At 39.9% G+C, this 18,807-nt stretch overlaps 2 protein-coding genes across 3 annotated transcripts; one reads left to right on the plus strand and one right to left on the minus strand.

Moving 5' to 3' along the window:
* Window positions 1–1,905: 1,905 nt before the first annotated feature.
* On the plus strand, window positions 1,906–7,178 carry LOC103033861 (PPARGC1 and ESRR induced regulator, muscle 1). Its single transcript, XM_007254294.4, has 4 exons — window positions 1,906–2,086; window positions 3,279–5,936; window positions 6,066–6,182; window positions 6,312–7,178. The coding sequence occupies exons 2-4, from the start codon at window positions 3,311–3,313 to the stop codon at window positions 6,395–6,397; spliced, it is 2,829 nt and encodes a 942-aa protein (XP_007254356.3). The 5' UTR covers window positions 1,906–2,086; window positions 3,279–3,310; the 3' UTR covers window positions 6,398–7,178.
* Window positions 7,179–7,495: 317 nt separating this feature from the next.
* On the minus strand, window positions 7,496–18,277 carry rereb (arginine-glutamic acid dipeptide (RE) repeats b). Of its 2 annotated transcripts, none has more exons than XM_049479238.1 (17): window positions 17,742–18,277; window positions 15,520–15,568; window positions 15,214–15,338; window positions 14,964–15,063; window positions 14,528–14,626; window positions 14,243–14,323; window positions 14,007–14,160; window positions 13,768–13,860; window positions 12,618–12,814; window positions 12,260–12,436; window positions 12,031–12,141; window positions 10,611–11,842; window positions 10,273–10,495; window positions 9,318–10,011; window positions 9,009–9,149; window positions 8,573–8,750; window positions 7,496–8,330 (listed from the first exon to the last, which is right to left on the minus strand). In XM_049479238.1, exons 1-17 carry the CDS (start codon window positions 17,765–17,767, stop codon window positions 8,297–8,299), a joined length of 3,714 nt encoding a protein of 1,237 aa, XP_049335195.1. In that variant the 5' UTR covers window positions 17,768–18,277; the 3' UTR covers window positions 7,496–8,296. The 2 variants fall into 2 exon arrangements, with proteins under 2 accessions (XP_049335195.1, XP_049335194.1); XM_049479237.1 differs by having other exon boundaries at window positions 8,573–8,753.
* Window positions 18,278–18,807: the final 530 nt, after the last annotated feature.

An 18,807-nucleotide genomic window follows, 5' to 3' on the forward strand; every position in this document is an offset into this window, starting at 1 on the left:
GGAAATTACCTTTGGAGCCTCATGTGCAGTAGTCTTCCCAGAACCAGGATAAAGACACCCTAGTCATGTGTTTTTTTTCTTGTGCCGGAAATATAGTAAAATTAGCATGATTACACAGGAAAACCTTATTTCCTGCATGATAAAATGCTTAATAATTAACTAACAACCCCGGAAAGAATAGTTTATTCCTCTTAAATTTCCTTCATGTCACTGTTACTGTAAAAAAGAACCATTCAGTTTCTTTTGGATTATCTGTATAAAACCTTGCAACACATTTTACCCATAAGATCTCAGACCCATTTCTGAATATTGACTCCAATTTCCAAATTGAATCAGATAAATTCAGTGAGCAGCTCATTCATGTTTGTTTCTTATTGTGGGAATATGACTTATGTTAATATGTTATGGTTAAAACCTGTTGTAACACAACAACTTTCATAACTTGTATTTTAACCTTTTGTTCTGTAAATCACGTTTAAACTAGTTATACGGAACATAAAACAAAAAGTAAAAGCAAAAAGGGTGTGTTTGACTTGAAACAAAATGAGCTTTTCACTAAACAACCCACTATATATCCACTATTTAACCTTTCTGTAAGAATTCTTTTATTATTATTTTTTCCATTTATGAAGGCACTTAAAATAAGATAACTTACACTAGTAAAGAAATTAACTAAGAAATTGTTGCTTTATGGATATCCGTTGGAACATCTTTAATAAAGATCATAAAACTAAGCCAAGGCTGGCTTCTAAGAGGACAAGCCCAGATTCCAACATTTTATCTCTTGAGCTGCTGATAAAACTATGAACACAGGCAACAATGAAGTTAAGCCACTGACTGCAGCTGGAGTGCAGCTGCCACCAAGGTGGTGACATGCAGTGCGTATATGTGTTATGTAAGCACTGAAGGGCTGACGCCAGCATGACTGTCCAGTAGGTTCAGGTGTTTAGTAAGGTCCTATGTAATGGAAAATGAGCAGAATTTCCCCACATTGTGATTTTCATTTCCTTCATTTCCCAAACTTTTACAGATGATTGGAGGCTGTTTGTACTGAATTTGGAATTAAGATAAATAATGTTAATCCACATTTTTCTTATACTAGTCTGTAACTTCGCATATTTACAGACTAAAATAGATTGGCTAATATTTCAATGTAGTTTAGTCTGTAACTATGTTCGGTTGAGAAATAATAATTATAATAAAAAAAGGTTAAATAAAATATTGTAAACACAGCAGTACAATCCATGGGGCCAATTCTTAAACACTGGCCTTGATAATCAATGATTTGGGTATATACAGCTCTGGGGAAAAAAGACCAAGCTGATTTTGCTGTTTATAGGTATATGTTTAAGTATATCGAACATTGTTGTTTTATTCTATAAACTACGGGCAACATTTCTCCCACATTCAAAATAAAAATATTGTCATTTATAGCATTTATTTGCAGAAAATGAGAAATGTCTAAAATAACAAAAAAGATGAAGCAGAAAACAAGTTCATAATCATAAAGTTTTAAAGAGTTTAATATTAAATGGTTAACCCTGGTGTTTAATCACAGTTGTCATGCATTTTGGCATGTTCTCCTCCACCAGTCTTACACACTGCTTTTGGATAACTTTATGCCACTCCAGTTCAGCTTGGTTTGATGGATTGTGTTTCTTAATCTTCCTCTTGATTATATGCCAGAGTTTTTCAATTTGGTAAAATCAAAGAAACTCATAATTTTTAAGTGGTCTTTTATTTTTTTCCAGGGCCGTAGTATTCTTCCAGATGAAGTTGACATTGATGACACAATGAGACAGGTGATCTGATTATTGATTGGTTGATAGTAGGTGACCAGTGATGGTTCCATCCTGTTTATCCTGACAAGTGCTATTTAAGGCTGAGTAATGGAATGCTTCTCTTGGTACGGCAGCACACACGCGAGCCTGCATGTGACCAGACCCACGGCTATATTTATAACAGAGCAGGACAGGGCAGAGGCCCCCTACTCCCACATGCAAGGGCAGTGGGAACACTGGGGACACTGCCATGCCAACCCTGTGCCAGTGCTCAAGCAATTGGGAAGTATGACTTACAGCTAAAGGTAAGACAAACATGAAGGAAAACTGCATTCAGTAAGAGTATCTAAACCTTGTTTAAGTGATCTACTGGATGTTAAGCATTTTTTTAAAGAAATAAGCATTTGGTTTGTTCTATGCAGTGCAGTTGCACTGTGTTAGCATTATTAGTGTAGTGGATTTCATAACATCTACCGCAACTTAAAATACAGAGAGCCAAGACAAATAATGCAAATTCTCTGACTGATGTGTAAATAACTGCACGAAAACTACATCTACGCCCAAAGTTAAGCAACAGATAAACACTGTTATCATCGTTTGGCTATCATACTTAATGTAGTGCACACATTTGTTTTCTTTGTCTAAACTGACTCATATTGTAAACACTGCACCTGTTCTGAGTAGCTGTTTACTTCACTTGTCTGCACTAATGTATTAATATGGGTTGTATTAATATGTTGTAAGGGATGTTTCTGTATATATGTTTTCTTTATTTAAATCTTATAGCTTGTCCTCTAGCCCCACCTGTGGACCTTAGAGCATAACATTTAAAAACTGGCTATGCAGTGAGCAGTGTCATAAAGGAAATATTTTTATATTTTCAGATGCAGGGCAAAAGCAAACTCAAATATATATGTATGTGTGTTTTATGTGCACATGACTTTTAGAGCTGTTGTTGTTGTTTGTCTTTCTCATACTGACCCTTGCCAGACTCTTATGCATATTTTCCCCTGGTACAGCATGCCCTGGAATCAGCTTACAGTGCAAGCAAGATCCATTTCAATACAGACCAAAAACTGTGATTTATGTGTTTAGATTTTTTTATGTCAAGTTTTACCTCAGCCCTGAACACTGCAGTGTTTTCCATGATCCCTTTAGACCTGGTCCAGCTATTAATTATATCCCTCTAACTCACACCTGGCATTAGGAATGGTGCCAATAGGTTCATGTTCTATTGTTCTTTTGGCACTACTACTCAAAAGGGACTAGTCTAGGACTGTGTCTCAATAATTGGTGCAACTTTAGGCAGCTGAGTGCATTATTGCAAAGGGCCTAGGGCTTCCTAGACCTAGAATACACAATTCCTTTTTGGGAAATTAAGCAATAGTGTCTATAAATTGTCCTGCTTGGTGCACACAGGCTACTTCTCCACATTTCACTAACCACCCAGGCTTAGATTAAGACAGATTTAATTTAACACAGAATTTTACTTTTCAGATGCTGGATAACACCGTGTAAACTTGGCCCTCATGGATGATCTAGACCACAGTGTTCTTATAGCAGAGCGAGACTGGGACAGTTTTTATGAGGAGAGTGAGGAATGCTCTCTTCAGCAGGCAAGGCTTGCAGGTCTGGATGACTCAGGCCTCAGTGACACAGACGATGAATATAATTCCACACAAGAGTCTGCTCTTCCTCATCAGACAGACACTGGGAAACCCAACGAGGAACATGGTGCTGCATCATCACAAGCACTCAGTGCAGCACACGAGGACTGTGAAGTAGGAAAACCATCAGAGGAACGCTTTTGCTATGAAGCAGAGTTACAGGCAACTGCACAGATTAGTTTAAATCATAGTGCCTCCACATGTGCAAACTTCACTTCAGACAGAGGTGTTATCGACATCCCTCCTGATGGCCTGACAGACAATGCCTCAGATACAAACAACTTCAAAGAGCACAATCAAAGTCAAAGTGAGGATAAGTTCAGTCAAGTCAAGGAAGAGCCAATCACAATCAATTCTTTATTGTGTACCCAGAATTCTGAGCATGCTGGTACTGCAGAAGGAGAAACTGTCACAAAAGTGATGGAGATTTCGCCAACTCCGCAAAAAGAGAAGGAAAGGTGGTTTGTCACAGTGAATGACAGTCCAGTCCAGCAAAGTGGATCCTCCGGCACTTCTGGCCAAAAAAAAAGAAGAAAAAAAAAAACTTCAAGGAAACTGAGCCAACTAAGCATAGCTACAGGAGGGCAGCAGTGTCCTCACTCAAGTAACAAAAAAGAAGCAGAAAGGAAAAAGAATAAAAAAGGACAAAAAGTCCAGAATGACTTTAAGGAGCCTATTCACAGAAGTTCAGAATATTTAAATTTCAATACATTTCCAGATAATGTAAATGAAGACGCAGCATCCGTTTTAACTACTACTCAACGTGTCGATTTAGCAATTGCAAAAGAGCCCTTAGAGTCTTCTATTCCAAATAACATAGATGAAAAATTCTCCTTTAGCTCCAGGAGTAATGACAATAAAATAGATGTTCCTACAGAAAACCCAGAAAACAATCCCTCGACAAATCCCTCTCTAAATTCTCAACCATCATCACTTATCATAAATACTTCACAACTGCAAGCTAATATTCAACAGGTTCCACGTCCCACAACACAATTAGCTGACAACCAAAGCACATTTATGGGTCTGGCCAACAACTCCACAAGTAACACAGATATCACCACTCCAAATCAGCAACCAATGAGCAACGATTCAAATGATGTCAACGATGACCCACATAAAAACTGCTCACAAATCATTTTTAGGGTCTCTTCAACTATTAGTTCGTCAGATGAGCAACATGAGAATCAAGAGTATTCAGCACAATGTAATGAAGAAGAAAATATGTCCTCCTCCCTCCAGGATGCACAGAACGAGGAACATCAGGGGCCACCAAATCAAAGTCTGAAAGCAGCTGAAGGTCCATCTCGTCCAATATACGCCCTTTCGTCTTTCTGGGATGAAATGGAAAAGTTGACAATAAATGATATTTTACATCTTAGAGTAGCTAACAGCTGTCCAGCTCTCCATGACAATCCTGCCCGACTTCTAGACACAGCTCTCCTGGACTCTAAGGATACTGATCTACAGGACAGTATCTTGGTGGACGACAGTGCAGACTCTGACTATTTCACACATGTGGATGACTCTAAACCAGACCGTTCCAGTTGTGAATTCTCAACTCTGTCCGATTTTGACGAGGAGTTCCTCCAAATAATAAGCACAGGTGCATCCCCCAGCCCTGAACCTCAGTCTCTGAAGCAGAGTGAAAGTTTTTCAGAGTCCATCTACACATCAGAGCTCTTAACAGAGCAAGACCTTGGTCTAACCACAGTGAACCATGAAAGTCAATCAGAAGACATTATAATGCTGTGTCCTCAGGATGGGTTGCCACTTTACCTGTATCCAGCTACAGATGTCCAGAACATATATCTTGAACACAAGCCTGAGTGCTGCGAGAATCCTTTTGAACTGGAAGTCATAAGAAAAACACCTTCACTAGTTTTGTCAGTTGATGATATTCTAGATGATCAGTGCCTGATGCAGTTCTCTGATGGAGAAGTGTCCCCTACCAGGTGCAGCCCCATTCTCTCCTTTTATTCCTCAAAGTCGTTGTCTGTGCCTGAGACTTACGATGATTTTTTCTCAGATTTTGTGGTTGGGAATCTTTTCTTTCCTTCTGTACAAGATCAGACAGTTCCCATTCCCATCTTCTCTTCCTCACGCTCAGTGGTAAGAGATATGGTGTTCCCTGAGGCGGAGGAAATGATTGAGTCAGATTTTGAAGACAATAATTGCCCAATACGGGTCATGACTCGCTTTAGCAATCAGCAAGAAAGTTCTACAGATCCCTCAGGAACACCAAACCTTTTCTTTTTTGCAAGCCAGAGAAGAAACTGGAGAAGTCTATTGTCTCTGAGAAGAATCAGCTTCATAGGCAAAGGGAGTACATGGTGCCAGAAAGTTAGCTCGTGGATTTTCCCAAGCGAAGCAAAACAGGTGATATCTTATGGCTCAAGAGCTCAGCCAGTACCACATCTCCACTTGGAGACCCAGCACTTTCAACATTGTGCAGAACAGCAGAATTATATGCATCACACTGCTCTTAGTAAGTTAACACCTTCATAATTTTATTCATAGTGTTTTACTGGTCAAATGCATCTTTAATTATTTTTTTGGAGTTAGTATGATACTCAAAGGAAACAATCTGACCAATAGTGTTATATTTCTTTTTCAGAAAGAGAGGGTCTCCTCTTTTCTATTAAGCAAGCAGATATGTGCCTAGTCTGCATTGCTTTTGCTTCTTGGGTCCTTAAATCATCAAATCCACAATCTACAGACATGTGGAAAGCAGGTATCATGAACATCATCATTACATGCTTATACTGATATGCATTTTAGCCTACATAATATTTATGAATCGTAATATTTATACTTAATTATATAAATAATATTTATATTATTTCCTTTAAATCTTTCTCAGCTCTGCTGGCAAATGTAAGTGCATTGTCTGCCATCCAATACTTGCGGAAATATGAGAAAAAGGAAGGAACTGAAGATGATCCATGATATCCACTCAGACTGCTTTACAGGAATTTATCTCAAGGGGCCAATATAAAACTTTAAGGGTTAATTTGCACAAGTTCATGGCGATAACTATTTTTTTGTAGATTTACCTTATTCACACAGTGTAATAACACAATTCCAACACACACAACCCAGTCACACAAGTCTGTCAAAAGGCAGCCTCAAAAGCGACATAGAGAAATATTTTACTTTGTACTATTTATGATCAATGTTTCACAAACATTTGCTCAGTTTAAAAACAGATATTGCTTTGGATATTAGATTGGTATATGGACCAGATGAGGACACTGGTAAGTTTTGTGTCAGTGATATTCTAAACTGATGATGTGTTAAACATTGGGAAGTTGTGTACTAAACAGAACGAAAAGCGATGTGGTAGGGAAGGTTAATGGGAAACCTCAGAAAGAAATAGTAATTGTTCCATCATTTTCAATAAAATAATGACATGTTTTTCATTCAGTATTAAGAACAGGAGTTGGTTCTAGTTTTTTTTGTCTAGTAAACTATATTATGGCAACCTGACCACTTTTCATGTCACACACAATTCCTGGAATTTGTTTTTTATTTAGTCATTACAATTTTAGAAACCCTGATGATGTTTTTCTTTAACTTTCTGAGCCAGACGACAATCATAATCATTCATTCATACATTCATTCATTCCTTCCTTCCTACTCAGTCAACAATGTCACTTTCAATATGGCTTGGCAAGACAGCAATCAGCACTTAAAATTACTGAACAGAATGCAGTGAAATGTATGAAATAATGTTAATAACTGCTAATCACTTTTAGTTAAGGCACAAATGAACACGCATGCCTTTTAATAACAATAAAATTCTAATTCTGAAAATGAACAATGTATAAATATACTATAGATTAAAGAAAAGTATACATGTAAACATGCATACTGTTGAAAAAAAGCTTATTCTTTACTCATTGTTAATAGTTTTATTGTAGAAAAGTCTGTACTTTAGTAGATAAAAACTGTATAGAAACTTTCTTTAACAGAATTTGTTGAACAATCCTGTTAGTAGTTCTGACTAGTGTCCACTTGAGTACACAAATAAGAATGACACTCCACTTTGTTGTCACAGCTAGCTTTATATTGATACTTAGACATAATACTCTATCCAGGGATATATGACATTGTGTCAATGAATTAGTTATTTGCTTTTAATACAGTTTCACTTGTATTGCAATAAACAGTCCAAAACTATTCTCTCTCTCTCTTTCTTTTGTCTATGTTATATAAACAAATGTTAAAAGGGATAAGACAGTGGAATATAGGTGACGTATAAGCCAGTTAAGGAATCACTACAATTGTGTGTTATATACTGATAAAGAGTGTCCCCTCTTAAGATATACCTGAAAAGAGGAAGTTAGAGAAAGGGTATGATACAGTATGTAAAGCATGCACTTTCTGCACACGTTATTTTATCTTTTCAAGCCCAAAACTACCATTGCAACATTTTAATTTACATGTGTAATATATTATTTGATACATATACTATATACAATCTTAGAGAGTAAAGTTTCATTAAAGTTTGAAACTTCTTGCTATATTGTGAATATTCCGGATATTGGACAACACCTTGCAAATACTAAATAAATCTAGTGCTTTAGCACTGTAACAAAGTTACATTAAATTGCCTTTTTTATCAGTAAAAACTGCTATGTAATATTCATGCAAGGAAAACAAATTGAATGTGCTTGGAAAAGGCTAGGTATTTCATACAATACAACAAAGTAGAGCAAACTCTTAAGTGCAGAAAAAGAGGGAAAACTGATCCCGTACAGGGTTATCGTAAGAAAATCAATCAAAACAGAGCTAATACCCTGAATACAGAATTCACTCCGTAGTCCACAGTGTTCGTCAATCATTTCAAGACTGCTTATCTCCTTCTTTCTTCAGACGGCTGTTGAACAGACAACACATCATGCACTTGAGAACAGATTTAGGTTAGTATTAGACAAAAAATGTGTAGTTCCTCTATTAATTTAGGATTATAAGCACCACATTTCCTTTTAAACTAAAACATTATAAAACACAACTATATACATTTTGAACCTACTGTCTACATAAAACTTAAATGACTTTATAACAATGTTTATGTTTCCACTTTATGGTGAAGATCATGTTGATGCCACTGCGGCTCACCTGTAGTAGTCTTCTTGATTAGGGAGGGGAGCACTGTGCAGGTGTGCATGGCCATGCAGCCATTGCTGCTCCAGAGCCAGTCTCTGCAGCTCTGCCGACTGCACCTGCATCGCCTGCAGCTGATGTGCAGCTGACATAGGCCCTAGTGGTCCTGGTATATCCCTGGGAAATGCTGCCCCTACTCACATATTACACACAATCACACAAGTGGTGAGAAAAAATGACATAAGCAATTACTTTAAACAATCATAAAAAAAAAACATTCTTTGGCCTAAAAGGGACTGAATGTCTATTTTTTTTATCAGACTTTTCTGTCATTTAACATGAAAAAAGACATTTTAATATTTTTTTACATTTTTGCTTTTGCCACTACTATATTTGTTAGTGAAAAAAAAAAAACATTTTCTTTGTATATAGTAAACAGCTTTAAACTCACCAAAGAGAGGGTGCCGTAGCATTTCATGTTCATGGGGCAGCTCACTCAACAGTGCGTTGGGAATAGCACCTGGTGGGTATGGGAATCTTGCCAAAGGAGGACCTGCAGCCAGTGGGTCCACTAGAGGATGAGGCCCTGAACCTGAAAATGGAAAACACGAAAGGTCACAGAGGTCTCCATCAGTCAACGGATCCAAATATTGCTTTTTCAAAGTCCTTTAACCACAATTTTACTTAATGCTTAAAAGTTGCAGCTTTCACAAATGCAATATATTATTATATGTTTTAAAAACAGATCTAGAATTCTCACCCTGGTTTAGTGGGTCCTGCTGGTGCAGATGGAGGTGAGAGTGAATGTGCGAGTGCTGGTGATGATGTGGCGTTACATTAAGCATCTGCAGCCGAGCAACCGGGTCGCCAGCAACAACGGTTGCAGCCATCCTCTCAGCATGGAGACGTTCTGCGGTCAGCCGCTCGGCGTACGTTATCTCTGGCCGTGGTGGCGCTGCCATGCTTCGCTCCATAGCCGGGTGGAATGGGGCAAATGGGTGTGGCCCGGCCACATGAGGAAACGCCAGGGCTCCGTGGCGGGCGAAATGCTCCATGGGATTTGCTGATGGGTGAAGTGCAGTCTCCAGCTCTGGTGGTTTTACCTCAAAGCCAGGCTTCATCCTCTCTCGGATCTCCCTTTCTCTGAGCTCCCGCAGCTCTCGCTCACGGAGAGCAGGATCGGCAGCATACAGGCTCTGCATGTGATAGGCCAGCAGGTGATCACCTGGACCCAGGGGCATGAAGAAGGGGTGATTGCGGTTGCTGGGTGACATGACATGCGGTCGAGCATACTCGCTGAGTGTACGCAGGGCTGGGGTGTCCGGGCCCAAGTATGGGGGAACTGCAGCCACAGTGGTCGGGGGTGGTGGCTCAAATGACGCGCGGCCTGGCTGTGCATGGGCGGTGAGCGGATGATCACTCAAACGACCATCATGGGAGGAGCTGGAGGCTCGCTGTGAGTTAAAAGAAGTTAATAAAAAGTTACAATCAGGGAATTGTTTTTGGAAATCACAGTATAACTTTGCAAAATTTTATTGTCATTCTTTCCCTTGACCTTTTGTTTTGTTTTTATTAGATTTCTGTAAAGCTGCTCGACAACGTCACTTTTAAAAACCCTACATGAAACACTATATGAATAACAATTCTTTTGCTCATTTAAATAAAAATTCTGTACATGCTATAAATCAGCACATTAAAGTCCACAAACAACTTACAGAAGCTCTGTCTGAATCTCTCTCTCTCTCCCGCTCCCTCTCTCTTTCTCTTTCCCGCTCCCTCTCTCTTTCTCGACCCTGACGAGCACTTTGCTCTGCCTCTCTTCTGAGCTTCTCAGCAGCCTCCTCCCGTTTCTTGGCCAGTTTGGAAGAAGCAAGTGGAGTGAAGTAGAGGTCTGTCCGAGAGCAGGAGTTGTAGCCTCTGTTCAGATGTTTGATGAACCTGTTATTGACACAAAAATAATGATGGCAGTGAACAAACTTTATCAAAGAGAAAAGCCATTACTTTCCAAATATAAATCTAGAGTTTCCTAGGCATTTATGGAATTCACATTTACCTTGCTGACTGGCTTGCATGGCTGGCTATATTAACCACTGTGGGTTCTGGAGAGGGGCTCCTGCGAGGAGGGGGTGGGCTATCACACTCTTCTTCCTCATCTACAGGCTCCTCTTTAATGGTCAGTTGTGGGGGTACAGTGGTAACACTTAGTGTGGAGGAAGTAGAAGGCTGTGGGCCAGGAACAGGGCCAGGAACAGGACCAGGAACAGGACCAGGAACAGGAGCTGAGGCTGAGGATGAGGCTGAAGACAAAGGGAATGGAGCAGTGGATTCAGGCATAGGACGGGGGTTCAGTGAGAGGGAGGGATGAGGGCAGGTAGTAGTTGGAGGTGGACCTGCATGATGGCCTTTGACCTGATGGCTTTGAGATTGAGTCAGCACAGGAGGCTGAGAAGGATGAGGCTGGGGCATGATGTGAAGAGGAGGAGGCTGAGAGCATGGGGGGTGTTGAGACGGTAGGGATGCCAGAGGCTTTAGGGCTGGTGGAGGGGGCAGATTGGGGTGGATTTGGAGGAATGGAGGAGAAGCAGGGAGGTGAGGATGAGGAGGATGTTTGTGAGAAGAGGGGATTGGAGTGGTTGGTGGGGGTTTGATTTGAGAGGCAGATGCTGGTGGCTGAGGAATATGCACAGGCTTTGTGGGAAAGCTGTGAGTGGGATGGGGTCCGGGTGGATGGCTCTGCAGCTGGTTGGGGTGGGGAGGATAAAGAGAAGGTGGAGGGAAGGACTGTCCCTGTCCTTGGCCAGGGCCTTGGGCTGGGCCTGGAAACGATGAAGGTCCAGAGTGAGGCTGGGAGGTGGGTGGCCCCTCTGGGCCCCTCTGAGCCCTTCTTGGAGCTATTATGGATGGCTCATCTAGGTTAATGTCCACAGGTACAACGACTCTTGAGGTGGTAGTGGTGCTGGTGGCAGTGGTGATGGTGGAAACTTCAGGGGAAGGTACACTTAAGGGTGAAGGTTGAGATGGCATAGGCGGTGGTGTTTGTGAAGGGGCAGGGGTGGCAGGTGTTGGAGCAGGCTGCTGGACTTGGGTCTGCGGTCCAGGTGGAGGTGGGGGAGCAGGGGAATCAGAATCACTCTCATTTGCCTGCATAGGGCTGGCCAAGCTGGGTGAGGAGCTGCGGTTGTCCTGGTCTATGTCTTTAGTGTCGCTGCTGCCGTCATCATTAGCACTACGACTGTCTGAGCTCTCACCTTCACCCTCACCTTCTGACTGTGAGTCTGGACCCACCTGAATAAGAGAAGCAGAATCTTAAAAATCTCAAAAAATACATGTCTATTAAACATTGTGCAACAAATATTTAAAATAAAAGAAAACATCTAGGTAACAACAAAAAATATTACATGCAAATAATCTATAGCAAAACATTGTTAATATGAATCTAAATGAAAATGGCAGCATCATTATGTCCTTCTTACCTGGTCCTTAGGTGTTTTCATGGTTTTTCTTTCTGGTTCATCTGTATCTGGGGCACCAGTCTCTCTCTGCCTCTTCACTGCTTTTACTACAGATGTTTCCACTTTTATCTTCTGAAACCACCAGGAACCAAAATGAAAAGCCATTAAAAATAAATACTATATATATTCATATACATAAAACAATCACAAAATAATTGCACAATGATTTAAAAAAAATTAAAATGACTACCTTGTTGGCCTTCCCAGCCACACCAGCTTTGGTGTCAGCACTGGATGCCCTGGTGGCCATGGCAGAAGAGTTAGTTCTGGGGGTGTGGCCACCAGCTCGGACATCATCATGGGAGGGAGACAGGCCCCTATCTGGGCTTCCCGTCAGCCTGTTCCGCCCACTTCTGAGAGAGGACATCTAAAAACAGAGCAACTCTAATTATTTAAACACTGTAGGGTCCTCACATGCTAGAATTTACAGGTCAACATAAAAATAAACTAAAAGAAATGGAACTTCTATAATAAAAATATATATTACAAATATCATAAAAATAAAGCACAATATAACTAATAAAAAAATGATAAACCATTGTACTCACTGGTGCTCTGCTACGACGCGTCTTCATTCCGTGGCGGCCGCCCGGTCCCTCCTCCTCCTCTCGGACAGGTTTGAACAGGTACGGTGGGTCGGCTGGTTTGGGCACAGGAGGCAGGCGTCTGTGCTTGCTGAAGTGGGAGTGGCAGCTGGAGCACAGCAGGAAGTTGTCGCGCACTCCGTGATGCCAGTCCTTTGAGTCTAGGGGTGACATTACAGTCCATCACATACAGAAAAAGCTAAGAAAAAAGTACAGAAGCATAGACTGATGAGGACAGCATAGAAATGAGCATTCCCAAAAAAATTCAGCAAATGTCTTTAAACAGTAACTGAACACTGTCTCCTTTTCACTTTAGAACATACTCAGAGCAGTAGAGCCACCTGTTTAAATATTCATGGTTTACAAAAACACAACAAAATCTTAAGCTGTCACCCACATAAGGTTGAATGGCAAAATGGAACAACAACTGTATAAAAACAAACAAAAAAAATAATAAAATGTGTAGCTGACCTTCACTTCTTACTTCTTATTTAACTTACCGGTACTATTAATTGTCAATGTATCTACACTATAAAATAAAGTTGGATTGCATGTTTTGTTCCTAAATAATAATTCCGTAAAAAAATAGTAAAAAAAAAAAAAATAGTAATCTGACAAGAGACCTAAAATTTATTTTAGTTTTTTGGCATTCTTCGGGGGGTTTGGCTACAAAAGCATATGAGCAGTTCTCTACAAGAGTTGCCTTGGTTTACTAGATCTGTAGAACTCTCAAGCTAAAAAATATTTTTTTATCTTACAGCATACCTTGTCTTGTGGTCACCAAATACTTAAAATCATATAGACAGAGTAGTCAATTTTTGATGAGTACAAAGTTTTAAAGAATGTATAAAGCCTGGAAATTTATTTGACAACATGTCAAAAACAATTGCTTTTGTAAACTTAGCAAAAAACCAAGCTTTTTCACAGGCCACACTGATAATTTTGATATTATTTTTCTTCATTTGGAAGATTAAGTGTGCCATTAGAATTTGCTGTTTTTTTCTGTGTTTTAATTCAGCTAGAAATGCTGTTAATTATTTCAGTATAAAACAGATAAGAAATCATGTAATTTGGCCTGAAGCTGAAAATAGCAACATGGTGGAAATATACTTACTGGTGGTCAGACAGTGGCTGCATGCTTGACCTTTGCCTCCTTGCTCACTGTCCTCACTGTCCAGATCATCTTCACTGGCTGAACTGAGTTCCACTACAAAGTGAGAGTGAGAGTAAGAGATTGAGAGAGAAATAGAGAGAACACTGCATCATATAATCACACTGCTAGCACTCTCCTATGTAAAAAAAACATGGCACCAAAAAAATCAAAACACATGCATTCTGTGGTGAGGAACTCACTAGAGGATGTGCGAGAGGTAGTATTGGCAGCAGCCACAGTGTTGCGAGTTTTGACCTTGCGGGATGCAGGCTGCCTGCGGTGCTGACGCTGAGGGCGTGACCCCACAGCTTCAGGAGTTTTCTTCCAGTAGTAGTAAAATGTGATCAACTCGCCCTAAAGGTAGAAGTGGATTGTAAACGTTAGTTGACCGACAAAAACAGTCTTTTTAAGAGAAAACTAGTAACGTCCTTCTTACCGTTTTCTTACTGGGGAGCAAATCTTTTCGGATCCTAAAAAAGTTTTTGCCATACTGCCTGAGGCCTTTTATAAACCGTTTCTGAAATGATAGGAAAAAGTAAAAGAAAGAAAACTGTTAACGTTTATTTACATATTTTGACCAAATGTGCTATAAAAACTCTCCAAACTGAAATGATTTGTTTTCAAACTAGCTCTAATGTATCTGGACTATATCCAATACAAAACTTACATAATACAGTACATCTGAAAAAACAACAACATAATTTGAAATATAATTTCTCACCACTTCATCCTCTGACCAGGATTTCTCAATAAGTTTAGGAACTGGTTTCTTCACCAGACACTGCAGAGCTTTGGCTGCATCATACTGGCTTTCATGGAGCTGAAGAAAAAAACTGCATTATAAAGCTGGCCTTTGCTTGTTATTCTAGTAAGCTAGTTAACTCCAACCGCACCTTGAGCTTTATTTAACTTCATTTTAGTTAAACATAATAATAATAGTATAACACTGTTATAACACTGGTTATATCATATTTAAACCGTTTTTACTATGTTACTTAAAAGCATTTTTATTGAGTTTATATATTGGTACATTTTAGCACAATAAACAGAACATCTGACAGATTCAAATCATTACAAAATGGAAAAATGGAGATGGTCGTTTTTTTTTTTTATGAACAGCCCAACCTAATTTGGAAAAGAATGTTCAAACAACTGACCGTGTTTAAAGCATTCAAAGTGGTATCGTCACGGGATGCAGCCAGACAGCCGTCCTCTGTTGAGCCTCCATCACACATCCCTGCAAAGGCTGCCATGCTCCTAAACATATATATAACAAATACACAGAATAATAAAGGATAAGCTGACTTATAAACACTTACGGTCAACTGTATGCCCATATTTTTTTCCTAAAACCCAGTCATATGGTTTTAAAGATGTAAATATAGCATCCAGACAGTGCCTACTCACCTGGCAGCCCGCAGGTACATCAGAAGGTCACAGTCATTGACTCCAGGTGTCCAGACTAGCTCCTCCTTTTCTGTAACTGAGTCAGCACAACGGGCCGGAGGAGGCTGTAGCTCCGGTAGTTTGGCCTGTACGTCCAAAAGAAAAACTTGGTTAATTGGTTTAGCATTGAGCATGCAGAGCCATATAGGCATACAGGAAATACAACTCACCATAGGATAGCACACTGTTTAAAAGTACCTATCATTTGTTTTTTTTTTTGTTTTTTTAACACCTAACCTAATAATTTAGTAAATAATTTTACTTTACCTGATGACTTGGACCCACACGAATCTCTCCTTGTGTGCTGTTTAGTTGCCTGAAACACAGAAGAACAATTTATTATCCTAGTTTAAGTCTTCAAAAACATGAAACATAAACACTGCTGACCAGAAAACACAGCAACTACAAAGAGGTTAGCAGATCTAATGCCAGTGATACACTGTCAACATTTTATAGCAATGTAAATAAGTTGAGTAAAGTAGCGGAGAACATAAAAAAGCAACATCTGAAAGCCAAATTTAGTTTAAAATAATCTAAAATTGCAAACAAGCAACCCTGAATGAAATTCAACCTTAATTTTATTACAGAATATTTTTTATAAATATTATATATATTTTTATGAATCTTGGAATGCCCTATAAAATAGCTGCCACCTTTATATATAACAGTAATATTTGCATTGATGATGGTAAAGTCTGGTAGCTGCACAAAGTCTTCTCCAGCACATCCCAAAGAGACTCAATGAGGTTAAGGTCTGGTCTGGACTGCTGCCTGAATCACTCTTTCACAATTCCAGCCAATGAATCCTGGCATTGTCATCTTGGAATATGCCTGTGCCATCAGGGAAGAAAAAATCCATTGATGGAATAACCTGGTATATATTTAGTATATTCAGGTAGTCAACTGACCGCATTCTTTGAACACATACTGTTGCTGAACCTAGACCTGCAGACCAACTGCAGCAACACCAGCTCACCATGTGCATTCCACAATTTCTTAGTATTTATTACGATCACAGCAACACTCCTGGACTGCAATCATACAATCATACTCGCAGCTTCTGTGGCAAAAAAAAATCTCTAGTGGGTCCAGTTAGTTAGTTAACCTATTTTAATTACAGATAACTGTGGCTTCAGGATTTCTTATACTCTTAAACAAATAAATACACAGACAAATACATAGAAAACAAATTCCTGGCTCTTTAATGGAAGCAGAAACACTTTTAAAAGTTTGAGCAGTGCTATGGCGGAGACTTCGTTGACGTTTCCACCCTTTTAAATCGCCTCATTTTTTAGCGTTAATCACAACATGTCATTTGCCTATCAGCGGCATGCGGGACCAGCCCAAAGCCCGCCCACTTATCTCCAGTAGCCAATCTGCGGCCGCCGGCCCCGTTCCCTCCAAAGGTTATATAAACAGGGGCTTAAACATGGAGCTCTTTACTAATCGGTAATTTTACAGAGAGGAGTCTGGAGTGACACACAAATACAGGAGCTTTAGATATCGAAATACGGGCAGATATGTACTAATCTCAGGTGGTATTTAAATCAACGGCGTTTACACGGAAAACAACCGGTGAAAAGAGGATTTCCTCCCGTGAGAATCGATTAATTAGACTAGCTTACTGGCGTTAAGTAGAGTAACATAGCTAGTTAACTAACGTAGCTAAGCTCAGTGCTGGTCAGATAAAACACGCAAAACAAGCATAGAAAATAAATGACCGGTTTGCTAGTTTAGATATCAATCTAAACAGGCAGCAGCCGAGAGAGCGATAGGTTAGATTAGCTTGGCCGGTGTTCTATCGAGTTGTGCTACCCATCGATATGTGCTACTTAGCGGATCTGCGCATGCGCAAAACAAATTTTTACTGTTTTCATGTGTTTCTTACTAGAGGTGGGTAACCCAGGTCCAGAAAGTAAAAAATCCAACCCAGCTGCGGCAGTTGGATATTTACTTTCTGGACCTGGGTTTAGTTCTTTTTCCCCCAGGTGCATTGTGCAATCTGGACTCACAGTCATCGTTATATATCGTTAAAAGTAATACAATATATATATATATATATATATATATATATATATATATATATATATATATATATATATATATATATATATATATATATATATATATATATAACAGTTATATGTGTGTGTGTGTTCTAATCCTGATACAGTGATTTAGCCTATTCTTGATCGTTGATCAACTTGATCATTCCGACACTTCTACAGCATGCAGCATGTTCTAATAATTCTAATATTTTTTTACAGTTAAATATACACAATAGGGTAGCACGATTTGACAGAGTTGCACAACTCGACAGAACACCGCCTTCGCCTCGGCGTGAAGCCCAGCGAGGCAAGCTGTCAAGTTCATAACCCATCCAGCTACATTCACAGCAGAATGCAAAAGTACTCGCGCTGCCTGGCGGACAAACGCAAGTGCAGGTTGAGCGGAGGAAGCTCTGGAAAAGGCAAATAAACCCAACAAACCTTCGAGGACTGAATAAGTCGTCCATGGCGGAGGCTCTCTCTCGGCTGTGTTTACAGTTTGTTTGCTTCAGCGGCGGCTCAAAACTATGCTATTCCTCCTATTTCATACTCCTCAAAATGGAGGCTCCGCGGAGTATTTTTTCCGAGCTCAGCCGATGACCTCAGTCTTCACGCACAGCCTACCGAGATCCTCTTCCATAAGCATAACTGAGCATGTGCCGCCGCCGCCGCCGCTAATACAATCATCCCCGTGTCCGGTCTGTCCGTCCGCAAACCGAGCCAGAACACCGAGCCCGCCCGGAACGCAGCCCGCGAGCGAGCTTAGCCGCCGAGATGATCCAAGCAGGGGAGAGACTATCGACGGGGGCGTGTAAACTGTGAAACCGAGGGGCTGAATTACAAACCGCACGGTCACAGCGCCTCTCCGCGCCGTGTCAGTACCGTAACGCTATCCCTTAATCGTAGCGCAGTTATTTACACTTCAAAATGTCCACGACTGCTCACTTATCCGAGCGTGACTGAACGCCGCGCCGCTCCCCTCCCCCAGCGCTAAACCCACACTGTCCACTCCACACACAGCCATTCAGCTCCCATTATATAATATAACCCAGCTATAATCACACCAGCCCGCGGATAACTGATCTGGAAGCTATATATAAATATATACATCAAAATACACCAAAACTCACACTGTAGCTATAGCTGTATTTACTTGCTACTATTATTAAATGCCTATTAAATGCAAATGTGCATAATGTAAAAAAAATCTTAGTTTTAAAAATAAAAATTTAAAATAAAATTTGTGTGAAAACTACAAAGTGTAAGTTACCTCAGACTGACCTACTTAAACACAGCTATATAAAATATATACAGCATACCTTTCAAAAAGTAAACACAATTATTTAAATTAAAATATAATTATTGTAAGATTAATCAGTATTTATCAGTAACATTTCCCCTAAAAGTATAATTTGTACAACTGTATTTTCGTAAAAATAATTCTCACAGTCATTCAACTCTTATGTGTGAAAACTACAAAGTGTATCTAAGACTGACCTAGTGAAAC

This window comes from Astyanax mexicanus, chromosome 5 (assembly GCF_023375975.1).
Source record: "Astyanax mexicanus isolate ESR-SI-001 chromosome 5, AstMex3_surface, whole genome shotgun sequence".
Taxonomy (NCBI): domain Eukaryota; kingdom Metazoa; phylum Chordata; class Actinopteri; order Characiformes; family Acestrorhamphidae; genus Astyanax; species Astyanax mexicanus.

Bases quoted from the DNA above. Each gene is read 5' to 3' on its own strand.
- LOC103033861 (XM_007254294.4), top strand. From the start codon at position 3,311: ATGGATGATCTAGACCACAGTGTTCTTATAGCAGAGCGAGACTGGGAC. The intron at 5,937-6,065 runs GTAAGTTAACAC...TTTCTTTTTCAG, and splicing joins TATGCATCACACTGCTCTTA to AAAGAGAGGGTCTCCTCTTT. The intron at 6,183-6,311 runs GTATCATGAACA...AATCTTTCTCAG, and splicing joins TACAGACATGTGGAAAGCAG to CTCTGCTGGCAAATGTAAGT.
- rereb (XM_049479237.1), bottom strand. From the start codon at position 17,767: ATGGACGACTTATTCAGTCCTCGAAG. The intron at 12,142-12,259 runs GTAGTCATTTTA...TGGTGGTTTCAG, and splicing joins TGGCTGGGAAGGCCAACAAG to AAGATAAAAGTGGAAACATC. The intron at 11,843-12,030 runs GTAAGAAGGACA...TCTCTTATTCAG, and splicing joins TGAAAACACCTAAGGACCAG to GTGGGTCCAGACTCACAGTC.